This window comes from Medicago sativa, chromosome 4 (assembly GCF_051527215.1).
Source record: "Medicago sativa cultivar Bolivia chromosome 4, Bolivia_mono, whole genome shotgun sequence".
Lineage (NCBI taxonomy): Eukaryota > Viridiplantae > Streptophyta > Magnoliopsida > Fabales > Fabaceae > Medicago > Medicago sativa.
Window position 1 is genome coordinate 77451375 of NC_140752.1, and position 23333 is coordinate 77474707.

The window sequence follows — 23333 nt, forward strand, 5'->3', positions numbered from 1 at the left end:
ACTTAAATAATAAATATTAATCTATTAATTTAAGAAAAGGTAGAAACAAAAAATAATAAATAATGTATATTTTCCCTAATAAATAAATAAATAATGTATATTTTTAAAATAACTAAATAATATTTTTTTTTGTGCGCTCTCAACTCTCACAGAGTGCTTGTAAAAAGGTGAAGTATTGTATCGAGTACTCATGGTACTTCATTTTTGCCCATTATTTTATTGTGAATGAAAATTTTGGTTTTCTCTTATATATTAGTATGGTAATATAGTATTATATGTGCTTATGAGTTCTTTTTTATTGTTGTAGCCAACTCTAATATTCGACTTTTTAAATTTTTGGCTTGATGTTTTTGTTGCAAATTGAAGAATTTAGCTCTCTCATGTTAGATTATAGGGTCAAACATTTTTTTTTATCTTTATAAATATACAAACTTTTCATTTTAATCCCCCTAAATGTTTTGTTAGACTTTTAGTCCCTCAAAAGTTTTTCATCACTATTTTTAGTTCATACTTTTTTGTCAACTCATGCCTAACGAATTCAACGTGGGGCAACGAGGTCAATCGACCCCACTTGCCTCCGCTTGTTTATTGTATTTTACCCAAAATTAGATATTTATGCAGTTTGACCCCACTTCTATAGTATTATTATTTTCACATAGTTCATTCATAACACTACAAAAAATTACAAAACTAAGAAGGTTCTTAAATCTTAATGAGTGTTCTAAAAGCACTAGTTAAGAAATCAAAAGTAGTGATTTTTTATAAAAAGTTGTTGTAATTATTATATCAACACCAACAACATCAGTCATGAACCTTTTTCAACAAATATAAGAATAGTTTAGAATATAATAATTATGAAGAAAGTTCTAATATTACATTTTACACTTTTGGGTTAACCAATTCGAATGTGTAAAAAATCTTATAAATATTGAAAATTGCTTTCCCACATAAAAATTTTCTAAAAAACATATGAAAATGACATTCAATACTCCCAACTGTAGTTAACTACAGTTTACTGTTTAATTTTCTCTTTTGGAGCGAACGGTAGTTAACTATCATTGGAGTATTTTTGTCATTTTCATGTGTGTGATAGCAAATCATTTAGTTTAAACTTTACTGATCGTCTTGAACACAGATCTGGTTGTTTAATAAAATTTGTTGTTTCAAAAAAAAAAAATCATTTAGTTTAAACAGCAATTTTCATGAATATTTTACATTAAAATGTCCAAATCTAAAGGTGTAAATGTTTTTGAAAATTGCATTTTAAATTTCTGAATTTGGTAAATCCAAAGGTGTAAAAAGTCACTTTTTTTTTTTGAAATCTAGTATGTCATGTTAATCTTCTCATAACCTTTCAGATTTGTAATCCAAAAAGGGATAAAAATTGAAAATTTAAGAGGCTTTTGAGAATGTAGTGGGTGGAAGGACAAGTTTTCAAAAAAGAGAGCATATAAGGCTCGGACTTATGTACAACTTTCTACATTTTTAATTACAATTTTAGATCCTTTACAAAAAAATCTAAAAGAAATTAGGTTATGTTTGGGAGATGAAATTTTGGAGGGGAGAAGAGAACTTATTTTTCTTTTTTGAATTAAGAAAATTATAGAAGTATCTAAAAAAGAATGAAGTGTGATTGATTGACTAATTGTTATATGATTATATATCGTGGTATTCTTTTATTTTTTTAAATCTTAAATATTTATGAAAATATAAATTTAACCCTCCAAAATTCTCTCTTCTAAAACTCTCCAAAAATTTCCTCCCAAACAAACTCTTGGACTACTCACTCTAGTTATAGTACTTGAATAGATCTTCTTATGAGTCTCAACAAGATTGTAAGCAAAATTAGTGAATTTCTTTTTCCACCCCTTCCTCCTCTTATTAGAGATCTTTGTTTTGTCTGGATTTTAAAATCCTGACATGTGAAAAAGGTGCAAATCCATCATTTACACATTCGGATTTTTAAATCCAACAAATCATAGGCCTTTAAGAAGTGTGGAGGGTGAGAAAAGAAAAAGCGTGGAGGATGGAAAAAGAAACAATTTGAACATCATTAGAGAATTTTTTAAGTGTGCCCAACACTTTTTTAGGTATATCCTAACATTACCGCGTGAAAGATCAATATATCTCTGGGATTACAAGGTAAAAAGAAGTGATTTTTGTAATATTAGTTAAACAAATGCATTGTAAAAGTGATTTTTAAGGTGGCCATCTTTATGATAACAACCGGCAAAGTTATGGTTCATATTTGTATATTCATTCATCGTAAAAGTCATTTTTACGGTTCATATTTTTATCTCATAGTAAAAGTTATAGCTAGTTACGGTATCTAAAAAAATAGCGTACCACAAAATTCATCTCATATTCTTTTCAATGAAGTTAGGTATTTCACTCTCCAATGAATTTATACCCAAAGAATTTATGGAGTATCTCCATATCCTTTTTAGATTGAATATGAGACTAAGACAATTAATTCAGAGTTTGTATATTTTTAAGAGTATGTTATTAAGAAATCAAATCGTAATCTTCCTTGCAAGTTCATTGGTTTTGTTGGGTACATGTACTCAAGTGAGGTGGATCAATCAAAGTTAGCGATGTATCGATTTGTAAAGTATTGTCTTTCTAACACAAACCACAATTACCAACCACCTTCTCTCTTCATTTCCGGCACACCCCACACAAAATTAAACAACCAATCTTATTCTCTTCATCTCTTGTTTAAAATCATCAAATTATTTTTACATAGGAGACACTTGATTTTTGGACAACCCCACATTCTCTCCTATTTTTTAGCAACTATGGTTGCCTTTAGCCATGAAACCATCAACGAACTTCTCTCGTCCTCTACAAAACTCTCCAATCTAGTTATATAGATTGGACCAACTTTGATTTTTAGACTGCCGCCTTCAAATGTTATTTCCGACCCATCATAGATTGTGGAGATAAACATCAAATTCGCACAACTCGCCATGAGATCTCTTCCCAAACAAATGAAAAACTCGCCCAAAGATGAAGAATAAGAATGGTGGTAGCGCGAAATGATGGTGATTGACTGATAGTCGCGTCTTTACTCCAATTGCATCCAATCTCCCTTAAAACACAACAAAACAATGACAAGAGAAAAAATGACATCGACCATTTAGAATACAGATACTTGAACAAATATGAATAGAGAGAGGATTAAGGTGACCGAAAAACTTATACCTACAACGAAGATTGTAATTCCTTTATTAAAAAAAGATGAAGTGCGGTCGAATTCAGCCACGTAGGCGTTTCTATTTCGACGAACTAATTTGGTTAATCATACCCAACAAATTTCTAGATACCAAAGTGTTCATCTTTAATGCACATGTTGGCAAAATAGTCATATAAACAACATTTTTTTTTAACAACTTAACTAGGGTTTTGTGCATTTTCTCGCCAACCTAGTGGAGGCTATAAAGTGACAATTGTCTTTTAAATATTGAGAGTCGTATGTCTCGAGGAAATGTGACTAGATTATATCATCATCTAATAATTGAGTTCATTATGAAGACATAATCACTTGCATGCCCTATAGGCTTTCAACAGCTCAAACATATCCGTTCACACGCGACAATAATATTAACCCCCCAAGTAAAGGGAAAAAGTTAAAAATAAAAAGCTGAAGTAATACAAGAAATTTGAAGTTATAGATGAGTTGAACCTGAACTAGAAATTTTGTTAATAATTCTCTATTAAAGCTGTCGAATTAATGGTGTTTTTCTTGCAGCACTGCACACATGCTAGCTATAATATTTACACAAAGTCTTTAGCTCGCATGCATTGGTTTCAGTTTTTGTCATGGTATGCATGTTTGATGTTATAGATTCGACCACTGCTGTAAAAAGCTTGTTTGCATGTGTTTTTCAAAAAGTATATCACGTTATGTAGTATCACTCTTTCTTTATACAAAAAAGTTTGACCTGTAGTTATGTTAAACTAATCCACAATTATGAGTCTATAAACTGAGTATAAAAAACTGTGTATAGGAGCTGTAGATATTCTCTTTTATCTGTTATCAAACATGATTATGACTTGGATGGAAGTTTTTTGTTTTGTTAGGATAGGATAGAATCAATTTTATATTTCCACTAGCTAAACTGCTATAAAGACTAGCATCCAGAATTGAAACAATGGAAAATTACCATATTTCACAAAATTTAACACTATCTGTAATGCATATTCTAGAGAGGTACTTTGTTACGTTTTGATCAAGATGCATGCATGCCAATATGCCATGCCACTCAAAAAATAAAAATTAGGAGGGTTTTGGATCTGACATAGTAAAATGGGCCTCGAGCATTGAGTGTGTACATAAATTAGATTAGATTATATTAGAATATTAGGAGTAAAAGCATCATTTATTGGATTACAAGAGACAAGTTTTGCTTACTGTATAGGAGACCAAAATGGGGACAGTGTCACAGGGTCTAACTTAATTATATATATGCTAACATCAATCTATAAAGTGAGATTCGACCAATTGTCCTAATTAAGCTCAATTGTAATTAATAAGTCCACACTAATTATGGAAATAGAACATTTCATGTGAAGGACACTTATAAAAGTAGTCAATAGTTCAACTGAAAGAATCTTTGGTGTATGAATTATTAGTCTAGCAGTTTTAATTTGTATACATATTTTGTTTCCTTCTTTGCTTACATCCACCTTTTTCCAATTGGTGAAAGAACATAAGAGCATAAAGACATGCATGCTACTTGTACATTAAATAACATGACTGAACCTACATGTGACTTCAGAGACAATGGCCATCCACTAAATGTTCGCCTATTTTCCTTTCCTCATTTTACTCACAAATGCCAAAATCAATATTCAGTCACAATAGTCAAAAGTCATCTGCAAATAATGTCGTTTACCCCTTTGTCAAGTATCAGTTCTGTCTGAAATAAGATAAGTGCAAACATAATTTTTTTAACTTATAAAATCATACTTATTAAATTCTAATTGTACACCAAATACCAATTTGCTGTTACATTATATGATCATGGGTTTGATCTTAGGCCATTGTAAATGGAATGGAAGAACATATGTTGAGAGAAATCAACACAATGCTTTAAATGAATCTCAATATGTTGATGAATTAATCTCCGGTTGCAAATCAGGATTTCCAAAATTAGTTAGACTTCAAGTATTTTTGGTGGATCGTACGAGTTTAGTATATATCATGTGATGAGACTTAGTTAAGAAAAGATTTTAAGGATTATATCACGAGTCACTCTTAAGTTGCAAGAGAAATGATATTTTGACACATAAATTTGACATCGAACTCAATAACAAATTAGATGATTAATGTAGTTCAAATATGAGATTAACATAGATGACTAGTACATATTAACAAACTGTCGCACCTTATTAATTAATCATCAAGTGAACACAATTAACCACATTTTAAAATGCCTATTCTAATGCAACGGGTAATCTTAATAGAAAATGTGAAGACTCACATTCCAAGCATTAGAAGACAAATCTAAGTAACATGTTATGGCCACTAATTAAATAAGCACACATAATACATTATCACTAATTCACCATCATTATATAAAGGTAAACATTTGCATGTGGAAACTAACCCTTCAAAGTGAACAAGCAAAATGTTTATTCAGCAATAAGCATCAAAATCTGTGTAGTGCATGAGCTAATTTAACCATGGATCCAAGAATTTCCTTCTCCAATGATTTTGTTGTTAGCCAACAAGCAATCAAACATGAAAACATATACAGAGAAGCTCCTGTCTCTTCGGATTTCGAATTCTCTGTCAAAAACTATTCTATGATATCAGCAGATCAAGCCTTTTTCAAGGGCATGTTGTTACCTCTCAGTAGTGAAGGTTCCAAGAAGGTGACTATAAGAGATGAACTACTTAATGATGATGAATCACCAAAATGGCCAAAGAGTTTAAGCAGGTGGAAAGAGAGATTAGGCCTAAAGAGATCAGGTTCATCTAAGAAAGATAAGGAGAAACAAAAAATGCAGAAATCTTCTGCTAACCAAAAAGTGCCTAGTTTTGGACAAGGAGAAACAAATGTTAACAAAGACAATATGGTAAGATGTTCATCTATCCATCTCATCTAATTCTTTTTCATTGCATGCTATATTAGTTACTTATGTTTTGTTCAGATAACAGCTTAACCAAGTGTGTATATCACAAACGTTTATCATATAAATGCTTATGGAAATAAGGTGAAACTATTTTCATATAAGGTTATAACTTGTTCATATAAACTATCTTGGAGAGCTTATGGAAATAAGGTGAAAGCTTCTAGACATGTCATAAGCGCTCTCAGACAGTCTCTCAGGGCTTATGTTAGTATATAAACTCAAATAATTCAATCTAAACAGGTCCTTTTTTTTTTTTTTGAATCGGCAAATATTATTAACCAACAAGCCCGTGCAAGACGCACTAATAAGCTCGGGTGGAGAAAAAAATACAAAGAAGGGGAAAATATTAGTACTAATAAGCTCGGCAAATATTAGTACTTAAAGTAGCATTTCTCTTTATATATTTGCATATGCTAACAGATCCATTTCTTATCAGTTATCACAGGAGTTGTTCTATGAAGGAGGTGTAAGTTGCAGAGGTAAGTGAACTCCACAGGAACAGCAGCATTCTTTGTGTAGGAGTGGTGGTATTCTCTACTAATATCTAAAGGCATTAAGTGTTAGAATTTTTGTTGACTTCCTTTTGAGCAAGTTAAATTTAACCTATGTAGTAGAAAGAAAGTGCCTCAAGCATTATTATCTTTGTACAAAAATTTGTAGTTAATGACTCAATCAATGATCTTCCATGAGTGTGTAATGGGTCAGTAGTTGTGGTTTTGTTAAGAGATATAGTCACTATAGCTTGTTAATTGTTCCCGTAGGTTGTCAAGTATCTTCACTTTGTACTTCTAAGCAAGTTAATTATCTTATATATTTTTTGCTTTCATATTTATCTTCCTGATTTACTTAATTTCTGGGGAGCAGACGAAAAAAATGATGACGGACTTATGAGAAAAAAGTAATATGAAGATCAAAAGGACATGCTCAAAAAATGACTGTCTGGTATTTTTATGCAAATATTTGCAATGGAAGAGGTTCAATGGATACAGAAACTCAAGGATTCCTCACAAACAAAAAAGTTTGGCGAAAGTATTTTTAACAAGAGCATTAAAGGTTTCTAGTATGAGATACTATTATCAGTTGCATGCTGGGTTTGTCCACCTCAAACACGAATTTGTATTTTAAAATTGACGTTTATAAACTGAATGAATGATATCTACCCTAGGAAAACAAACGTTTATATGAGCTTTGATGTATGCTCTCTGGTAAGTCCTCACCTCAATTTTTCTTTCCCAAAAGAAAAGTTATCTATTTTTTTTTTTTGGCTTAATTGCAGTTTTAATCCCCTAACTTTCCCAAAGCTGTGATTTTGGCCCCCTAAGAAAAAAACTAAAAAACCGCCCCCTAAGTTTTGCAACTGTAGCAGTTTTGGCCCCCCAAGGCAAAAAAAAAAAAAAAATTGACAGGTGGCACCTCACTTAGGGTGTCACGTCAGCGTAGACCGAGTCAAAATTGGCCTTGGGGGTCAAAACTGCCACAGTTGCAAAACTTAGGGGGTGGTTTTGTAGTTTTTTTTTCTAGGGGGCTAAAACTGCAATTAATTTTTTTTTTCTTTCAAAGATTGGTTTGAGTCAGAATAGACTTGAATCAATTCTATGCCCTTGACATTTTGCCTTGAAAACGTATCTATCTTCCTGTCCAATGTTTGTACGTCAAGTTTATAGGAAGTTTGTATTAGTTCCTTCTCTCACTAGTGCACTGCCCTTATACTCTCAATTAAAATTTTAACGGTCGTGCTAACAAGTATCCCACTTGTTAAGAAATCAAATATGCGTTAGTATTGAATTGAAATTTGTGTAGTTAATTCCTAAAAAACCTAAAAGGTGTCATTTTTAATATAAAATCTGTGTTTGGCTTCTTAACAAATGTAGCGTGCACTTGTTAGCATTCTAAAATACCTTTATATATTCTTCTTCCACCTTTCTAGAGTCTCTTCAGTCTCTCCACTCAACCAACCATCTTCAAACACCAACTCACTGACCCCGAACCTAGCATGAACGATGTAACCTCCAAACTAGCCATCCATTTCATCTGTCACAATAACCATCATTCTATCTCTTGCATATAAAAATTACATCAGTTGGCTTGCCCTACCCAGCTGGTAAAATGTAAACAATCTGAGGATGAATTCAAAAATGACAATCTTCATGGCTAACACAATTCCCATTCTGTCATGTTTTGCATCATAAAAGTGGATGTTTTTCTTAATCAGGTCTGCAGATCATGTGGCAGGTGAAACATTTCAATAGATAATACATTGGGACAAAAATGTTCGCAGATTTTTGGATGACAGAGTACAACAGTAGGGGCTATCACTCTGTCTCAGTATTAAACAAATTTACTGTTAGATTTGAAAAATTGAGCACTGACATTAGTTACTTCATATTGAGCATTACATTAAAAAAAATCTTATAAGTTATTTACATTAAAATAAAACATACATTCATCTCTAGAGAATAAATCATTTTGAAAATTGGAAAAATTGGAATTAAAGATAGTGTAATTTAAGCATCAGATAAGGTGAGGCAGTATAATCTATTTTTTTTATTATCGACGAGAAAACATTGCTAATAATTTACCCTGCATTAGGTACTTAAAAATAATGACAAATTTAATGATTGCACGCTATTGTTCAGTAAAATACACCACAATATTTACAAAAAAATGAAGGCAATATACACAAATATCAAAGCTTTCAAAGAATGATATTATGTACATACATCTAATTAAACCAATGGGGTCATCATATCTACAATGACAACCGGTTAAATGAATAAAAAAAGGATCAAAAAGCACCACCCATTTTTACAATATACACAATTAATCTGATGGAAAAGAATCAGCTGACTGGTTCAATCGCTGTACATCTGCAGCCAATGCACATATTTAGAAATGGAAAGTGCATAGTATGGTCCAATATCAGCGTATAAGCAACATTCAAGTGTCCCGCGCGGGTAGCTCGATTGGTGAGCTAAGGAACGTTGAAGGAGCTTTAAGGAGGAGGTCTCGGGTTCGATCCCAGAAACTAACATAGCACAAACTTTACACATTTGCCTATCTAAAAAAAAAAAAAAACAGCCATTTTTTTTTTCTCATCCGCTTGATAAAGTGCATTTTTTCTTATGTTCTACTAGGAAAGGAGGCCCAACTTACACGATGCACAGGGAGACTGCCCGGCAGACTAAAAAAGGCTCCTCCGGTACTCCTATGTCAGTGGAATAAAAGTATAAAGTACCCAATTCTCACATCATAATCTGCATAAAGAAGTATAAATGAACTATTTAGCATTAGAATAGTAATTACATTTAGTACAAAGTCAAGGTAAAATGTCACTTACGGCACCATTAATCAGTCTTCTTCCCAGGGTTGTGTTGGACAATATTTCTCCATAGACTCCTTTTTACGTTCAGGATCAAGGCTGTAAAGGGGGTGGAAAAGAAAAGATATTGGTTAGATCAAGTTTCAGAGCATTCAAGTTACTAAATAGGAAGTTGTCTACTGAGAAAAAATCATTTCAAATCAATTTTGAACAGACCTATTTCTAAATCCAAGAAGAGCATAGTGTACAGCACTTGCACAAGCCGAAGCAGGAGCTATGGCAGCTGCAGGAACTGCACGAACAGCAGCAGCCAAGGCAGGTCCTGCACCTGAACCACGCTGGTACTTTTTTAAGGGATTCTGAACCAACACGGCAGCAGATTTTCCCAGGCCATCACTGAGACTCTCACAAGCCTGTAAAATCAAGGAAAACAAACTTAATATAGAATGGAATAAAAATTAGAAAACATGATGCAAACACACTGAATTCCTTATCGTCTAAGTATCCGCGTTCCTCGTAAAAATCAACTTTTGAGGTGACGGATGCCTGCCGCTTATAACTATTATTCAAGCCATGTCACTCTCCAATGCAGGACTTTCAATACCCTCCAAATCAATGATAGATTTTCATACCATCTTAGAATTTGAATTAGACTTAACAAAACCCATTGAAACCAATTTATAAGGTGAGAGATGTCAATTGTTTACATACACTATTCAGGTCATATCACTATCCAATGCTCAACAGCTTCAATAAGTCTAGTGATATTGATACACATACATACATTAAATCGAAATTCGCCAAGAGCAACTCCAAATTACTCATGTGGTGTTAATTACTCGGCCTTTCATTTAACACAAGAATAACATGTGACAACATAAAGCAACATATTGTTCTGAATGTTTTGACATTTTACCTGCTGAATTCCTTGTTGGGCATCCTTAGGTTGATTAGATCGAACACCTGTCTTTGATTTCTCTTTTACAGGCTGAGCAACTGAAGAAGGTATGCTTGAAAGACTATATTCTGCTTGGAGAAGAAAGCCATGGGCTCCAGCAGCTAGATGAACTCCAAGCGCAACAGCTTCAAGTGAAATGCTTCTAAGAAATGCAATTGTACCTACAAAGATGTTTTTAACATTAATATGAAAAGCCTAGCCGGTGTATGAAATTAATATCAAATTTAGCGATCCAGAATACAAATCATACAATTTCCTTATAATATACAAATGATACGTTTTATACAATTTAAATTAAGGAAACTTCAAAAGTCCCATGAAAAGGAACATCAAAACTGAGTTTGTAGCAGTTGCTGTGACTAGACAGAATACTAATTGACGAGTGAAAAGATTCCTTAGCAACCACGTCCCATGAAAAGGAACATCAAAACTGAGTTTGTAACAGTTGCTGTGACTAGACAGAATACTAATTGACGAGTGAAAAGATTCCTTAGCAACCACTAGAGGCCCAAATATCACACACAACGCTAGAGCACACACTTTTAGAAACAAACTAAATGATATAATAAATTTTAGGGACGTAAAGAGGAAATAAATTCTAGTAAATATTTATGAATAGTAACAAATAGCCAAGAAAATAGTTAACAGTACTCAAAGAATGGTTAATGGGTAAAGTATTCACTTATTTCAACAAAAAGTATAAACCTCATCTGAAACTTTGGATCCAGATTGCTTACCTTTAAGATGGAAAGGCACCATGCCTTTGTGTCTATCTATCTCCTATATTATTCTCACTCATCTTATCTATCAATTTTCTCTTTCATCTTTCTCTGTCATTAAATACATAAAAATACACTAAAGCCACGTGACTTTCCAGCCACAAAGGTAGGGAACTCATTTCCTTAAATTTGTTAGTGTAATCAGAACTTGTTTTTTATACAAACCAACCACCCAAGCTACCGGCAAGTTCTCAACGTAATTTAACAATGTCCACAATCATTAGTGATAGTGTAAATTTCAAAACAATGTATGAGTAATTTTGCCGCAGTTAAATAAAAACTCAAAATAATCAATTAATCCATATTCATTATTCAAGCTGAATAAAACCAGGACAGTGGGCTCCATTCAGCTATATCATTTATTACATTCGGCTAACAATATTAGAAGTACTTTTCTATTATATATTAACTCACTGATGGCAGAAGAATATTGTAGTCATAAACAAACAACAACAACAACAACAACTAAACATTATCTACTAGGTAGGTCTACTGCATTGATCAAACGACTCCATAATGTTCACTTTTATATGAACACGAGGCAATCACTCACTAAACTCTCCTGAGTAACAGCACAGCCTTTTGAAGAAACTTCCGCACAGTTTCTCTTACTTACATTTTTCTCATTCTTCATTTTTTTTTTTTTTGAGAGGTCATTCTTCAAATTCAAATTGACCCAAATTACCACTTAATATTTATACATCCAAATCAAATTTAATCCATAATTTTGTGTTATCATCATCAATTCATTATTGAAAATAAAAATTAAATACCTAAATAATTTTCTTTGCATAAACTTTTATAATAAGTTAATAAGATAAGGCTTAATTTATAATATTTATATTTTTTATATATTTTGCTTATTCCAAAGTAAATCTAATTTATAAAAAATAAAGTATTTAATTAAAAATAACTCGTGCAATGCTTAGGTAGCCAATAAGTATTTTGATAACTTCAATTGCTATTGCTGCTTACTTTTTCCTTCAGACATATAGCCAAATTATACAGGTAATCAAACTAGTGAAGAAATCTCTGCCAATAAAACCTACCTCTCTGCAAACCTTTGATCACTCTCCTCTCCTTCTTGTAGTTCTCTACTGGTGACGAAATCAGCTTAGCAGCCCCAGTCCCAACTGCAATTAATGATCGTACAGTAGGAAGCCCCCGCAGTATTTTATGAATCTACATAATGAAAATCATAAATTAGATGAACGGAAAATAATCATCACATTCACAAGGAATATTATCCCAGTCAGCATACCTGATTCTGAGATATATCTTCCAACCACTCCCCTAAAGCTGTTTCACAAACACTGCCCCAACCATAGATGCCAGAAGCATGAACGTGTTTCAGGTTAATCTCGATACCCTGGGACAATTTACAAACATGTATCAGTTCAAATAACATGTTCTAAGAAGAAAATATTTTTATTCTTTATGTAAGGTTCACTTTTAGCAAAACATCACAACAATACGTTATTTTACAGTAATTACCAGAAATATAAAAGGTCAACAAATCTTGTTATATAATTTTCAGAGTACAAAACCAGGAGTACTTATTTTCAGAGTACAAAACCAGGAGTACTTCTGAGACAGGATATAAAATCCATTATTCGATTAGATATACAAATCCATCATAGTTTAAAAAAGAATGGCTTGTTTAAACAACATATGATACTGGCAAATAAAGGAAACCTAGTTGTTCTATACATTTTCGTTGTAACTTTATCAGCACAAAACATATCTGTAAATTGGACTCACTCCACTAAGCAATATGATGGACAACTTAGCTAATAAACCAAAAAATGATGGTCCACCATTACAACACTGAGTCAATCAAGTGATAATATAGGTAGCAAGAAAGTAAAATAATATAATTTCTTAAATCAACAATTGAAGAGTAAATTATACCTTCCAAGGGATAAGATTTACAAGTTCTACATATTTCCCACGCCTTAATGCTGCTAGATCTACATGATTAGGACTGTAATCCACCCGAACAATAATTGACCGTATATCCAGCTTCTGAAACCAAAATTAATATACACAAATATTAATATGATCAGCTAGAGGAAAAGTTCATCAAAGAGACATGATCTAAAATGAAGCCCAAGATAAGATGTAGTTTCGACTGCACGTGTTTCTTAAAATCGATTCTTGACAAAACACCAAGACAATAGAAATGGGAGCAACATGTTGAACTAAATGATTGTAAAGTGCACCCCATCACAGTAGAGCAACCAAATCCTCCCCTTACAAAGTACAAACTTTATAGAACGCCACAGGATACTGCATTCAAGAATCTAGCTCAACAAGAATTTGTATATTAAATCATGTTATATAACACAACTTGCCTGGAAGTAAGGAAGCAATGCCTCTTGTACAATTGAATGGCATGCATGATCTTTACTCATCTCAGGAAATGATTTTGAACCCTCCAATTCATGACAGTTATTAGGAAACTGGTCATTTGATGAGTTTTTTCTCCCAAAGAAATCAACAAGAAAATCAAGCTGGCACTGATGTAGATGTAATAGCATAGGTAGAAAAGCAACATTTAACCTGTAAAGGAGGGGGAAAAAACACATAAATTATGTATAAGGAACTTCCTCCTGCTTAGTTGTTCCAATATATTATTTAAAAATTTATGGGAAATTCCATCAAGTTGGCTAAAGTTGCGGTGAGAAGCCAGAATATCTAATATATAGTAACACAAATAGATCCCAACTCAGAAAAATTATTAGCCACAAAATGATAAACAATGCAGTCAGCAGTCACAATGTAAAGCTATAGGGAACCAGGTTACTAAACTCAAACAATAATATTATCTTTTAGCTAATATAAGACCTAGCTACAAGTCTACAAATACATTAAGAAAGTTTAAGGGAGTCCCAATTCCCAAAGCACTCTGCTTATTTTCAGTTACTGCTGAAGACAACGCTTTATCAAAAAGATAGATTCCTCAACTACCTATAAAAACAATTTAAATTTGTAATGTAACAATCTCACCTGTACTCCTCAAGGGGAGTTAGAGGATCTGGTCTAACTGCCTCCAAGTCCAACTTAAATGCTTTTGAATAAGATTCCCGAGGATGACCCTTTGAGTGATAATATCCTAGCACCTTCCAATTCAAAAATAAAATTATGAAAACAAAGAACTTGAAAGTTAGGAGATGTTCGAGTAAGCTAAAATATAATTTAATTCGACTAAATAAAAAATAGTACCAGTATCCAAGGTGCATTTTGGCTTCTGTCATACAGGTAAAAATCTTGAACAGACAGAGACATCTTGGATACATGTAGTCCACCAACTGGAAATGCATCATACTGAAATTTCATCCCAGACAATGCAAGTTCCAAGCAAACAGATGTGTTCCTCCCAGAATGTTGTCCATTTTTCCCTGAATCAACTAAGTCAGAACCACCATACATTTTCCATCTTATATCAATTTTCTTTAAAATTACACGTCCACAAGTCTCGCTGCGAGATGGGCAATCATTAGAATGAAGCATGTCATGATGTGCGGCCTTCATCAGTCCAGTTTTTCCATTTTCTTCTGAAATATGGTTTTCTAATACTTTTGAAGAGTTGCCTCCATACCATCCACCACTTCCTCTTTCAATCTCTCTATGTGACACATTCCTCAACCTGATTTTAGAAAGTTCGTCGGAATGTATATCTATAGATAGCTCTGAGAGAGGGCGTAAGTCAGACAAACAATAACTTTCTATAATCTCCGGAAAGCCTCCGTCTTGCAGAAATGAAGCATGACTACCTTCTGGTCCTATTACAGGCACTGACTCGGTCCACATTAATTCAGGAGAGAGAACTTCGGGCTCATCCAAATTCATCTTACCAGCCTCAATTAAGCTTCCATCCGGTGGCATGTAAAATCCTGATTCAAAAGAACATGATTGCCATGCATTATTGTCATTTACTTGAAATGCATCTTCACATATTTCATCCATCAAGCCAGCTATACTGGATCCGTCCTTTGAATATGTCTTTGGGGAGCACTGCTCAGAAGTTGAAGTTGAAGCCATTGTGTCACGTCTGAGATGCTTACTTTCATTATTAAATTCATCGCTTTGCTGTGCTTGTTGAACATTATCCCACCTATTCTGCAAATGCACAATGGACTCCTCGACATCAGGGGCAAATAATAGCTGAAGTTGAGCAGCCAATTGAATGAGAGCAGCAGTTGTATCATAGCAAGTTTCCACATAAAGGTGAGATTTAGATAATTCTAGTTCCCAAAGAAGACCACTAGCACAGTTGGTTTTCAAAATTGCCTCCAGAAAAGCCTCCTGAGCAACTTTAACATAACCGGACTTTTGAAGATGTTCTACACTGTAAGTGCCAGGGAGCGAATCAAGCTTTGATATTAAATGAAGCAAAAGCCCCAGGTCTTGCACTCTAATTTGGAAAACACTTTCAACTGAATCTGACATAGATGAACTTGAAAGAGACAAGTTGGATGCAGCCAACAGACAAGAAACACATTGCTCCCCCATATCTTCTTTGAAATAAGAAGAGCCAGACTCGGAATCAAGGACCTCAGTCTGAACAAGATTTTTCATATATGGCTCATAACTCAAAGCAATATCAATCAAGCTGAGAACAAAACAAGTCGTATAAGAGATATCATGTTCCCCCTTTGGAATACTAGTATCATCTGCATCTTTAGTATTAGAAGCAGGCAAACTGAAAAAGGATGATATTACAACAAACCAATCCAAACGACCGCCAACAGCAATAACTGTGCCACAGCTGACGGCAATAGAACTAATTTTATGAGAAATCTCTGGGTCAGATAGAAATACAATATCAGAACCAGCACATCTAGAAGATAACGCATTAGAACCTCCCCCATTACCTCGCTTCACAGAGGAGTTGTTGCAAGTAACCAGAAGAAACTCATGATCAGGAACTCCAGTAACGAACCCATACAACTTGCCTTCGTCATGGGTTAGTCGGAAGAAACTCGCAGCCTTAACACCACCTGTATTAGTGACAGACAGCAACTCAAACCTTTGAACCCTCAGCTTGAATTGATGCCATTGTCCAGGAAGCTCACTCTTGATTGAGCTTTCAACACTCTCAGATGTATCCCTACTAATAAGAATTTCTACAGAATCGCATTCCAAAAAAACTGAGGATTGTGAGGCTGAAATTTTTTCATCCACATTGGCTTCCTTAGAAGTCCCACATGTCATTTCATTTAGCATCTGAAGTAAAAGCTGGTATATGGCTTGATATTGAGAATCATTCACATTAATCACAACTTGAGATAGACGGACATGCATGAGAAATGACGAGCTTAGAATCATCTCTTGATGAGTTTGAGATTTCCAATCTTCCAAATCTTTCACCGTTGATGCAGACGAATATTCATACCCTCCTCCAGCAAAATCATCTTTTCCCATTGACTGCTCTGAGTTAACAAATAATCTAGCTTTCTTAGCAATCCAAGGACCAGTCACTTGACCCTCCTGCCAAACCGCACGAAAAACAGAGAAACAGCCCCTTCTACGGGCAATGGAAAGAAAGCAGCTGCCAGAAAATTTATCTTTCTTCACATCATTGGAGCTTATTCTATCATTGTCGTTACTTGTTGATGTGATCAAGTATATATCTAGATCACAGAAATTCAACTGAAGAGATTGTGCTGCTTCAAAAGGAAATCTTTTCTTTGAACTTGCACTTGAAGTTTGGCTACCATCTGGGGTGCAACCCTTGTTCAAAGGTGACAACGGAGTAAAATCAAGAGCAATAAACTTTTCCCAGGAAAATGAATCTGTGTGATCTCCAGCCCTTTCAAAAGGAAAACACAGAATTACTCTTGCACTAGAAATTGATATATCACCATGCAAACATTCTGTTGAGGACAAGGATGTCACACAGGGACTGAAACTTCCCTTCGCATCATTCTGAGATAATCCACACTTTTCATCCGAGGCTTCAGACAAAATCTCTTCTGCTTTATTATGCACTTCAAGTGATTTTTCAATTTCCTTTAGCAGGTTAGTGAGCACATTAATCACAGAAAATATTACCCAGAAAATAAAAGGGGGCATGTAGAGCGAGAATGATGTCAGCCTAGTCACACAGCCATCTGAAGAACTAGATTGCACTGTAAATTTGCACTTGGTGACACCAGAAGTTTTAAACAATGTAACTTTCAATATGCAATCCTTATTTCCAAATGGAAAGTCTGTTGCAACAGGCCCAATTAATGAATCTGAATATAGATTGTAAGAGGTAGACAGCGGGAGAGCATCAAGGACCTTGGTCTGTAAGTGTCCAACCAAAGCACTTTGATTGTCAGCATCACTCCCAATGTTCAAAAAATTAGCAACCTCTACATGCTTCACCGTGCCATCAAAAGTTATCATTTGTGGACATACCTGTTGACACTGCAATGCATTAGAGTGGAGTTTATTCAAAATCAAATAGCAGAGAGTAAAAATAGGTAGGCTTCATAAAGCAAACATGAAACCATGCGTAAGGACTAATGAGATGCAACAGGGTTCAGGGAGAAATTATAAAAGCATTATATACCTTCAAGGCAACAATAATTTCATTGCACTCTGCACCAAGATAATCAATCTGAGATCCAGCTGTGCTACCAATTTTATGTTCATAAAAATGGCTCTGCTCATCATCACAGAAAGACAAAACAACATATACTCCAGAAAAAGTAGCCCTGAGATTGGTTTCCATGTGTTTCTGTTCTGTTGAGTGATATCGTAAAACAACTCGTTAGTATGAACAAACTATCAAAAGGAGAAATTATATATTCGGCATGCCTAGTTGTTCAGCAAGCAAAATCATTGGAAACAGGTAACTCCCATATATTTGCCTATATTGAGACGTGAAAGGTAATATGCAAAAATGAACGGTATACAGAAAGTCCTTAGTTAGATTGAAAATAATGAAAAACCGCACCGCAGGGCAAATAAATTGATGATACAAGTTTACATGACAACAACTGTAAATAATATCATAAGAAGTCAAGTACCAGAGGGAATATGCAAAGACCCAGAAGCAAGGCTGGATGCAGCGGTAATAGCACTGAAAACCGAACATGTCCAATTCCACATTCCGCTACTCCCTAAAGCAGATTGAGAATTCCTCATTCCATCAAAACATTCAAAAAACTGGTCCACACTGCATGAATTCCCATTATACCAGAATTATTACCAGCATTTGAACATGTGATAAATGACTAATGACTCAATAAATATTGTGAAGACCAATAAAATACTAAAACTTCGTCCTCAAGTCCTAGCTCAACTGGCAAAAATGCCGAAATTGTTAGGCCGGACGCCATAATTGGGGTTCGAACCCCGGCTCCTCCACTTCTGTGTGTGAGTTTCGAATGGTTATTGCCATTTCATCTATCTACCTAAAAAAAAAATACTAAAACTACAGACATGATTTAGCTTTCACGTAGACAATAGCAATAGCAATCCTGAGGAAGTGATATTGTAGGGACATTGTGAACATTAAGTAAAATTGCATAGCATACACAAACAAATTAGAGAAATTAGCTGAAAGTAATAACAAAGAAGGTTTAATTGTTGATATATATGAATTTGAACTACACTACCATGTTAAAGTTTTTAGATTCATCTGTAACAGATTCAACTTGTAGAGAATCTAGAGACATTTGAATGCTAGATATAAGTTTTAAACAAAAAAATAGATATCAATTGAAGAGTTTTTTTTACCTCTCCCCGAAATATGGGCACTCCAAAGTTTAAGTCGTATCCGATACCATACCCATACCCGGTACTCATTAGGGGGGTACTTGCAGGTAAAAGCCGAATATGTGCCAAAAAAAATATTGAAACACAAATTGGGTACTCCATTTGGGTACACATTGGTGCTTTCTTGAGTACATACTAGTCCATACCTCTGATAAATAGATGTTTCTTATTTGGTACAAAAAATTATAAATTTAGGTTTTTCCGTCTACTTTTTTTTAGTTTCTCTATAACATTGTGCAAAAATTATAAATTTAAGTTTTTCCGTCTACATTTTTTAGTTTCCCTATAACATTGTGCAAACAGAGTAAAGATCTTCTCCATTTGTTAAAGTAAATGGAGTATACAATTTGGAGAGAGATAGACACAAAAAAAAAGATAGTGAATGCTTTCAATAAATGGGTCCCACCATCATTAACTATTGTATACTCTTTTCAAGATTTTGTGTCTTTATCTTTCCAAATGGAGGAAATGGAGAGAATCTCAACTCATGCAAATAACCTCTCTATTTTTCTGTTATGCAATATATTTACTTCCTCTCCTAATTTTCATGTTTTCCTATATTTTTTTCCTAATTATATTTTGATTTGTGATGTAACAAATAATTTGTTTATGATTTCTATCTTCTAAACACTCTAATCATGTCTATATCAAATTATATTGAACCTATACCTTAATTTTTTGAAAAATCTCATATCTCGTACCCGGTACCATACCCATATCCACGCAAGATAGCATATAGGAGGATATTTTAATTGTGAATTGTCAGGAGAAATGAAGTGGTCAAACTTAATAAGATTTTCATGTTCGCCAAATTCTCTAGAAGGATTGATGGTTGCAATTTATTTCTATCACATTCTTCTCTAACAACAAAGACATTTAAAGTTAAAACATGTCAAACAAGGACCTACCTCGCCCCAAAATCAGGTTCTTGAATACCATCTTTATGATTCAAATGAGTAGAAAATGGCACCCAGTTGGAAATAAGATTAGCAGCAGGAAGCACAGCTTCAAGGGATTCTGGATCTTCTGGTTGGGTCAAGGAGGCACAATCGGCGGGCAAACTACGATGGCCAGTTATCATATCGCCGGTGGCATTGGCAATAGAAATTGAAGTTGATGAAGGGCATGACAGAGCAGAATTTAAATGGGAAGGTTCTCTTAAGTTGTGATCCTCGCAACCTTTGACATCCTTGTTCAAATTTTTAAGAGTTCCCCAAGATTTCAATAGCCATTCAATTGTGCTAGGTTGAAATTTTAACACTACGGGATCAACACAAACATCTGCATCCACCTTGCAAATGTCCAAGGAACCATTCTTCCAAGGAATAGTTAATTTTATATTTCCACCAAATCCACCTTGCTTCCCAGTCATGACCGGACACATGGATTTATTTGATCCGAAACCAGCTTCACCACATCCTGCTTCCAACTTATGCTTATTTTCATTATCTATTTTCAGAATTTCAAGTACTGCCCCATCAAACTTCACAAAGTTTGTCAACTGGCTTATGCCAAGGACATCGACATTAGACTCAGTGTCTTCAGACAAACTTGTCCCGCATTCTATTTCAGAAACACGAAGAACCAAAGTACGATGACAATCCATTTCCTTTCCTTCATCACTGTCCAAAGTCGGATCAAACGCAACAATCACGTTTGTTACTTTCACATGGAAGCTTGAAAGCAACCACTTTATCATCTTCGCAATAGTTTTCACACCTTCATGAACATCCATCGAAATTGACTTCATAGCATCATCTCCTATTTCATTCTTCGTCCTATTCGAGTTATATTTGATTTCACAATTATCATTACCAACATCAGAACAACAAACTTCATCTTCAGAAGTCGCGGTTCTACCTATACACGGAGAAACTACAAGTTCAAGCTCATTAACTTCAACCTCACAACCTTTACCACTCCAAGGCATTTTAACCAACAAGTATCCAATTGATCCCTCTTTCACCATTATAGATGAGGTTTTACCAAGCTGTTAAAACAACAGCAAAAAAAAAAAAACAATAAGATATATTGGAAAATACTACTGCACAACTTATTGTGTTATTTGAACATCAAAATATAGACAATGTATGTGACGCCATACTATGTGTATGTTTGGTTTCACTTCTAGAAGGTCCAAAATTGATCCAAAATATAGAATTAATTCTGACATGTTCGGTTGCTGATTTTACCTCCAAAAATTGATTCTACTTGAAGCTAGAAATTGGAGGTTTTTATCCTAAAATTGATTTTTACACACAAATATAAAGTTCAACTCACGTTTACATGAATATATCGAAACATAATTCATTTTACATCCAACTCACTTTTAGCCGTAATCAATTCGCTCAACATCAATTTTTGTCAACGCAGAACCAAACATACATGTTTATCTCTATCTCTATCTCTCTCTTACTATTTATCTCCTACAACTTGCATGCATTTCAAAAATACACACAAAACAAATGACACGCATCAAATTTTTTACGTCAATATATCCTCACCATATGCAATTGATGAATTCAAACTCGATGTTATAAAAATACAAATTATTCAAACTTGACCTTAATAATTAATTTGTATAAACCAAATAACAAACAAAATGAAGGATTAGGATACCTTAGCGTTGATGAAATCAAGATTAAGAGCGAGATCGGTGAGCTGAATAGTCCCTTCGGAAAATTGAACATCGAGCTGATCAAGATCAATCTCGCCAAGAATAAACTGTCCCAATTTCTTCTTCAAAAAGAATTTACAAACCCTCTTTAAAGCCCAACGGGAGAACACGGCTTCGGCCGATTTTGCAATGTTCCACGAAAACATCGTTACGGAAATTTGGAATTGAAGGAGGAATTAGGGTTTGTGATGAAACGGAGGACGACCGTGGTGGTTGTGGTTTGTTGCGACGGTGGTGTTTTGCGGTGGCGGAGAGCGAAAAGGAGAAAAATCCATACGCAAAAGGAAGGAAGAGAAGTTTGATTGATGAATGAAGGAAAAGATAGGAATGTTGTTTTTAATTTTTTTTTTTTTTTTCAACTTGAGTCTTCTATCTTTTTTATGTTTTACATTATTCTGATTTTTGTCGTCTTTTCTTTTACGCTTTTTCCTTATTCGCGTCTTCGTCGTGTCCTTCCCTGGAGGGTAAGTTGTGAATTCTATTTTGAGAAATGATATTTTGACAACCACTTTTTGACAACTTTTGATCAATTTTCTCTCTCATACTCACATGATGTTGTCATCCTCTCTCTTTCTTTTTCTCTCTCCATTGTTTTTGACCAATAAGAAGTGAGAAAAACAAGGTTGTCAATAAAGTTGTCATCAAATGGATGTCAAAATATCATTCCTCTTCTATTTTAGCTTCTTTTTATTTTTTACTTTTTAATGGGTTAGATATTTTGACTTTGAAATCCGAAAAATGATTCTATATAAAAATAAAAAGGGAATCAGTCACTTTAGTCCCTGAATGGAAAGGGATTCGTCACTTTAGTCCCTGAATGCAGATAAATTGCAAAATAGTCCCTGAATGTAGACTTTGTTAGTCAATTTAGTCCCTGAATGCAAACTTCGTTAGTCAATTTAGTCCCTGAATGTAGACTCCGTTAGTCACTTTAGTCCCTGAAATTGACCATGCAAGGACTGTTTTGCAATTTCTCTTCATTCAGGGACTAAAGTGACGAATCCTCTCCCATTCAGGGACTAAAGTGACTAATTCCCCAAATAAAAAAACATATTCTAACCCAACAATTGAGATATTCCATTTTTTTTTAACAAACTAAAATGAGATATATATTATAACAAGGTTAATTTACCGTGCACAAGATATGCAAAAGGTAAACCAACCTACCAAAGTACAAGAGTAAGGTGCTGTTCTAAAGGAGCACCAGGGCCGTCCCTTGCCATGTGCAAGGAGCTCTACGGAGCCGAGCCTCCAATTTATGGGGGCCTCGATTATTTGTACGGGTATGAGTATAATTGTTGGGATGTAGGATAATATTTTCTTTTTGTTATGTAGGTCTAAATCAAACACATATTATTTGACAAAAATAAAGAGTAAATAGATAAGTTAGGCCAAACCCACACATCTATCAACAACAAAAATTCAACAAAACAAATTAAAATCAAAATAATGTTTATTGTTAATTTTCAATTGTTTAAATTATTATTAATTATTTTTATTAGAGACCATTTTTAATATTAGAGCCGAGCCTCCAATTTTATTGGGACGGCCCTGAGGAGCACCATCAAAAAGTTATAACACTTTACACTATAACACCCATATAAAGGAGTGAATTTTTCCACCGGTCATGATAATCATATATAAAAGAAGTCTGTGATGATTTCAGCCACATGAAAGAATTTAGTT

General features: G+C 34.2%; 2 protein-coding genes across 14 annotated transcripts; one reads left to right on the forward strand and one right to left on the reverse strand.

Annotated features, from left to right (window-relative positions):
• The first annotated feature begins 5584 nt into the window (after positions 1-5584).
• Positions 5585-6830, forward strand: LOC146932138 (uncharacterized). The gene is made up of 2 exons (XM_085703776.1): positions 5585-6084; positions 6578-6830. Exons 1-2 carry the CDS (start codon positions 5689-5691, stop codon positions 6626-6628), a joined length of 447 nt encoding a protein of 148 aa, XP_085559902.1. The 5' UTR covers positions 5585-5688; the 3' UTR covers positions 6629-6830.
• A 1875-nt stretch (positions 6831-8705) lies between these two features.
• ATG2 (autophagy 2) lies at positions 8706-21958 on the reverse strand. Of its 13 annotated transcripts, none has more exons than XR_015006943.1 (15): positions 21590-21958; positions 19879-20960; positions 18220-18368; positions 17760-17932; positions 14423-17605; positions 14207-14312; positions 13552-13759; positions 13109-13222; positions 12459-12566; positions 12247-12379; positions 10377-10579; positions 9677-9873; positions 9479-9559; positions 9295-9395; positions 8706-9195 (listed from the first exon to the last, which is right to left on the reverse strand). XR_015006943.1 is itself a non-coding variant. In XM_085703775.1 (14 exons), exons 1-13 carry the CDS (start codon positions 21791-21793, stop codon positions 9490-9492), a joined length of 5937 nt encoding a protein of 1978 aa, XP_085559901.1. In that variant the 5' UTR covers positions 21794-21958; the 3' UTR covers positions 8706-9395; positions 9479-9489. The 13 variants fall into 13 exon arrangements, 2 of the variants coding, with proteins under 2 accessions (XP_085559901.1, XP_085559900.1); XR_015006942.1 differs by having other exon boundaries at positions 8706-9199; XR_015006938.1 differs by having other exon boundaries at positions 8706-9008; positions 14207-14319.
• Positions 21959-23333: the final 1375 nt, after the last annotated feature.

Excerpts from the sequence above, each read along its gene's own strand:
- ATG2 (XM_085703774.1), bottom strand. The coding sequence starts at position 21,793 with ATGTTTTCGTGGAACATTGCAAAATCGGCCGAAGCCGTGTTCTCCCGT. Across the intron at positions 17,615-17,759 it reads AAATTATTGTTGCCTTGAAG|TGTCAACAGGTATGTCCACA; the intron begins GTATATAATGCT and ends AATGCATTGCAG. Across the intron at positions 13,760-14,206 it reads ACTCCCCTTGAGGAGTACAG|GTTAAATGTTGCTTTTCTAC; the intron begins GTGAGATTGTTA and ends CCTCCTTTACAG.
- LOC146932138 (XM_085703776.1), top strand. The coding sequence starts at position 5,689 with ATGGATCCAAGAATTTCCTTCTCCAATGATTTTGTTGTTAGCCAACAA. Across the intron at positions 6,085-6,577 it reads ATGTTAACAAAGACAATATG|TTATCACAGGAGTTGTTCTA; the intron begins GTAAGATGTTCA and ends ATTTCTTATCAG.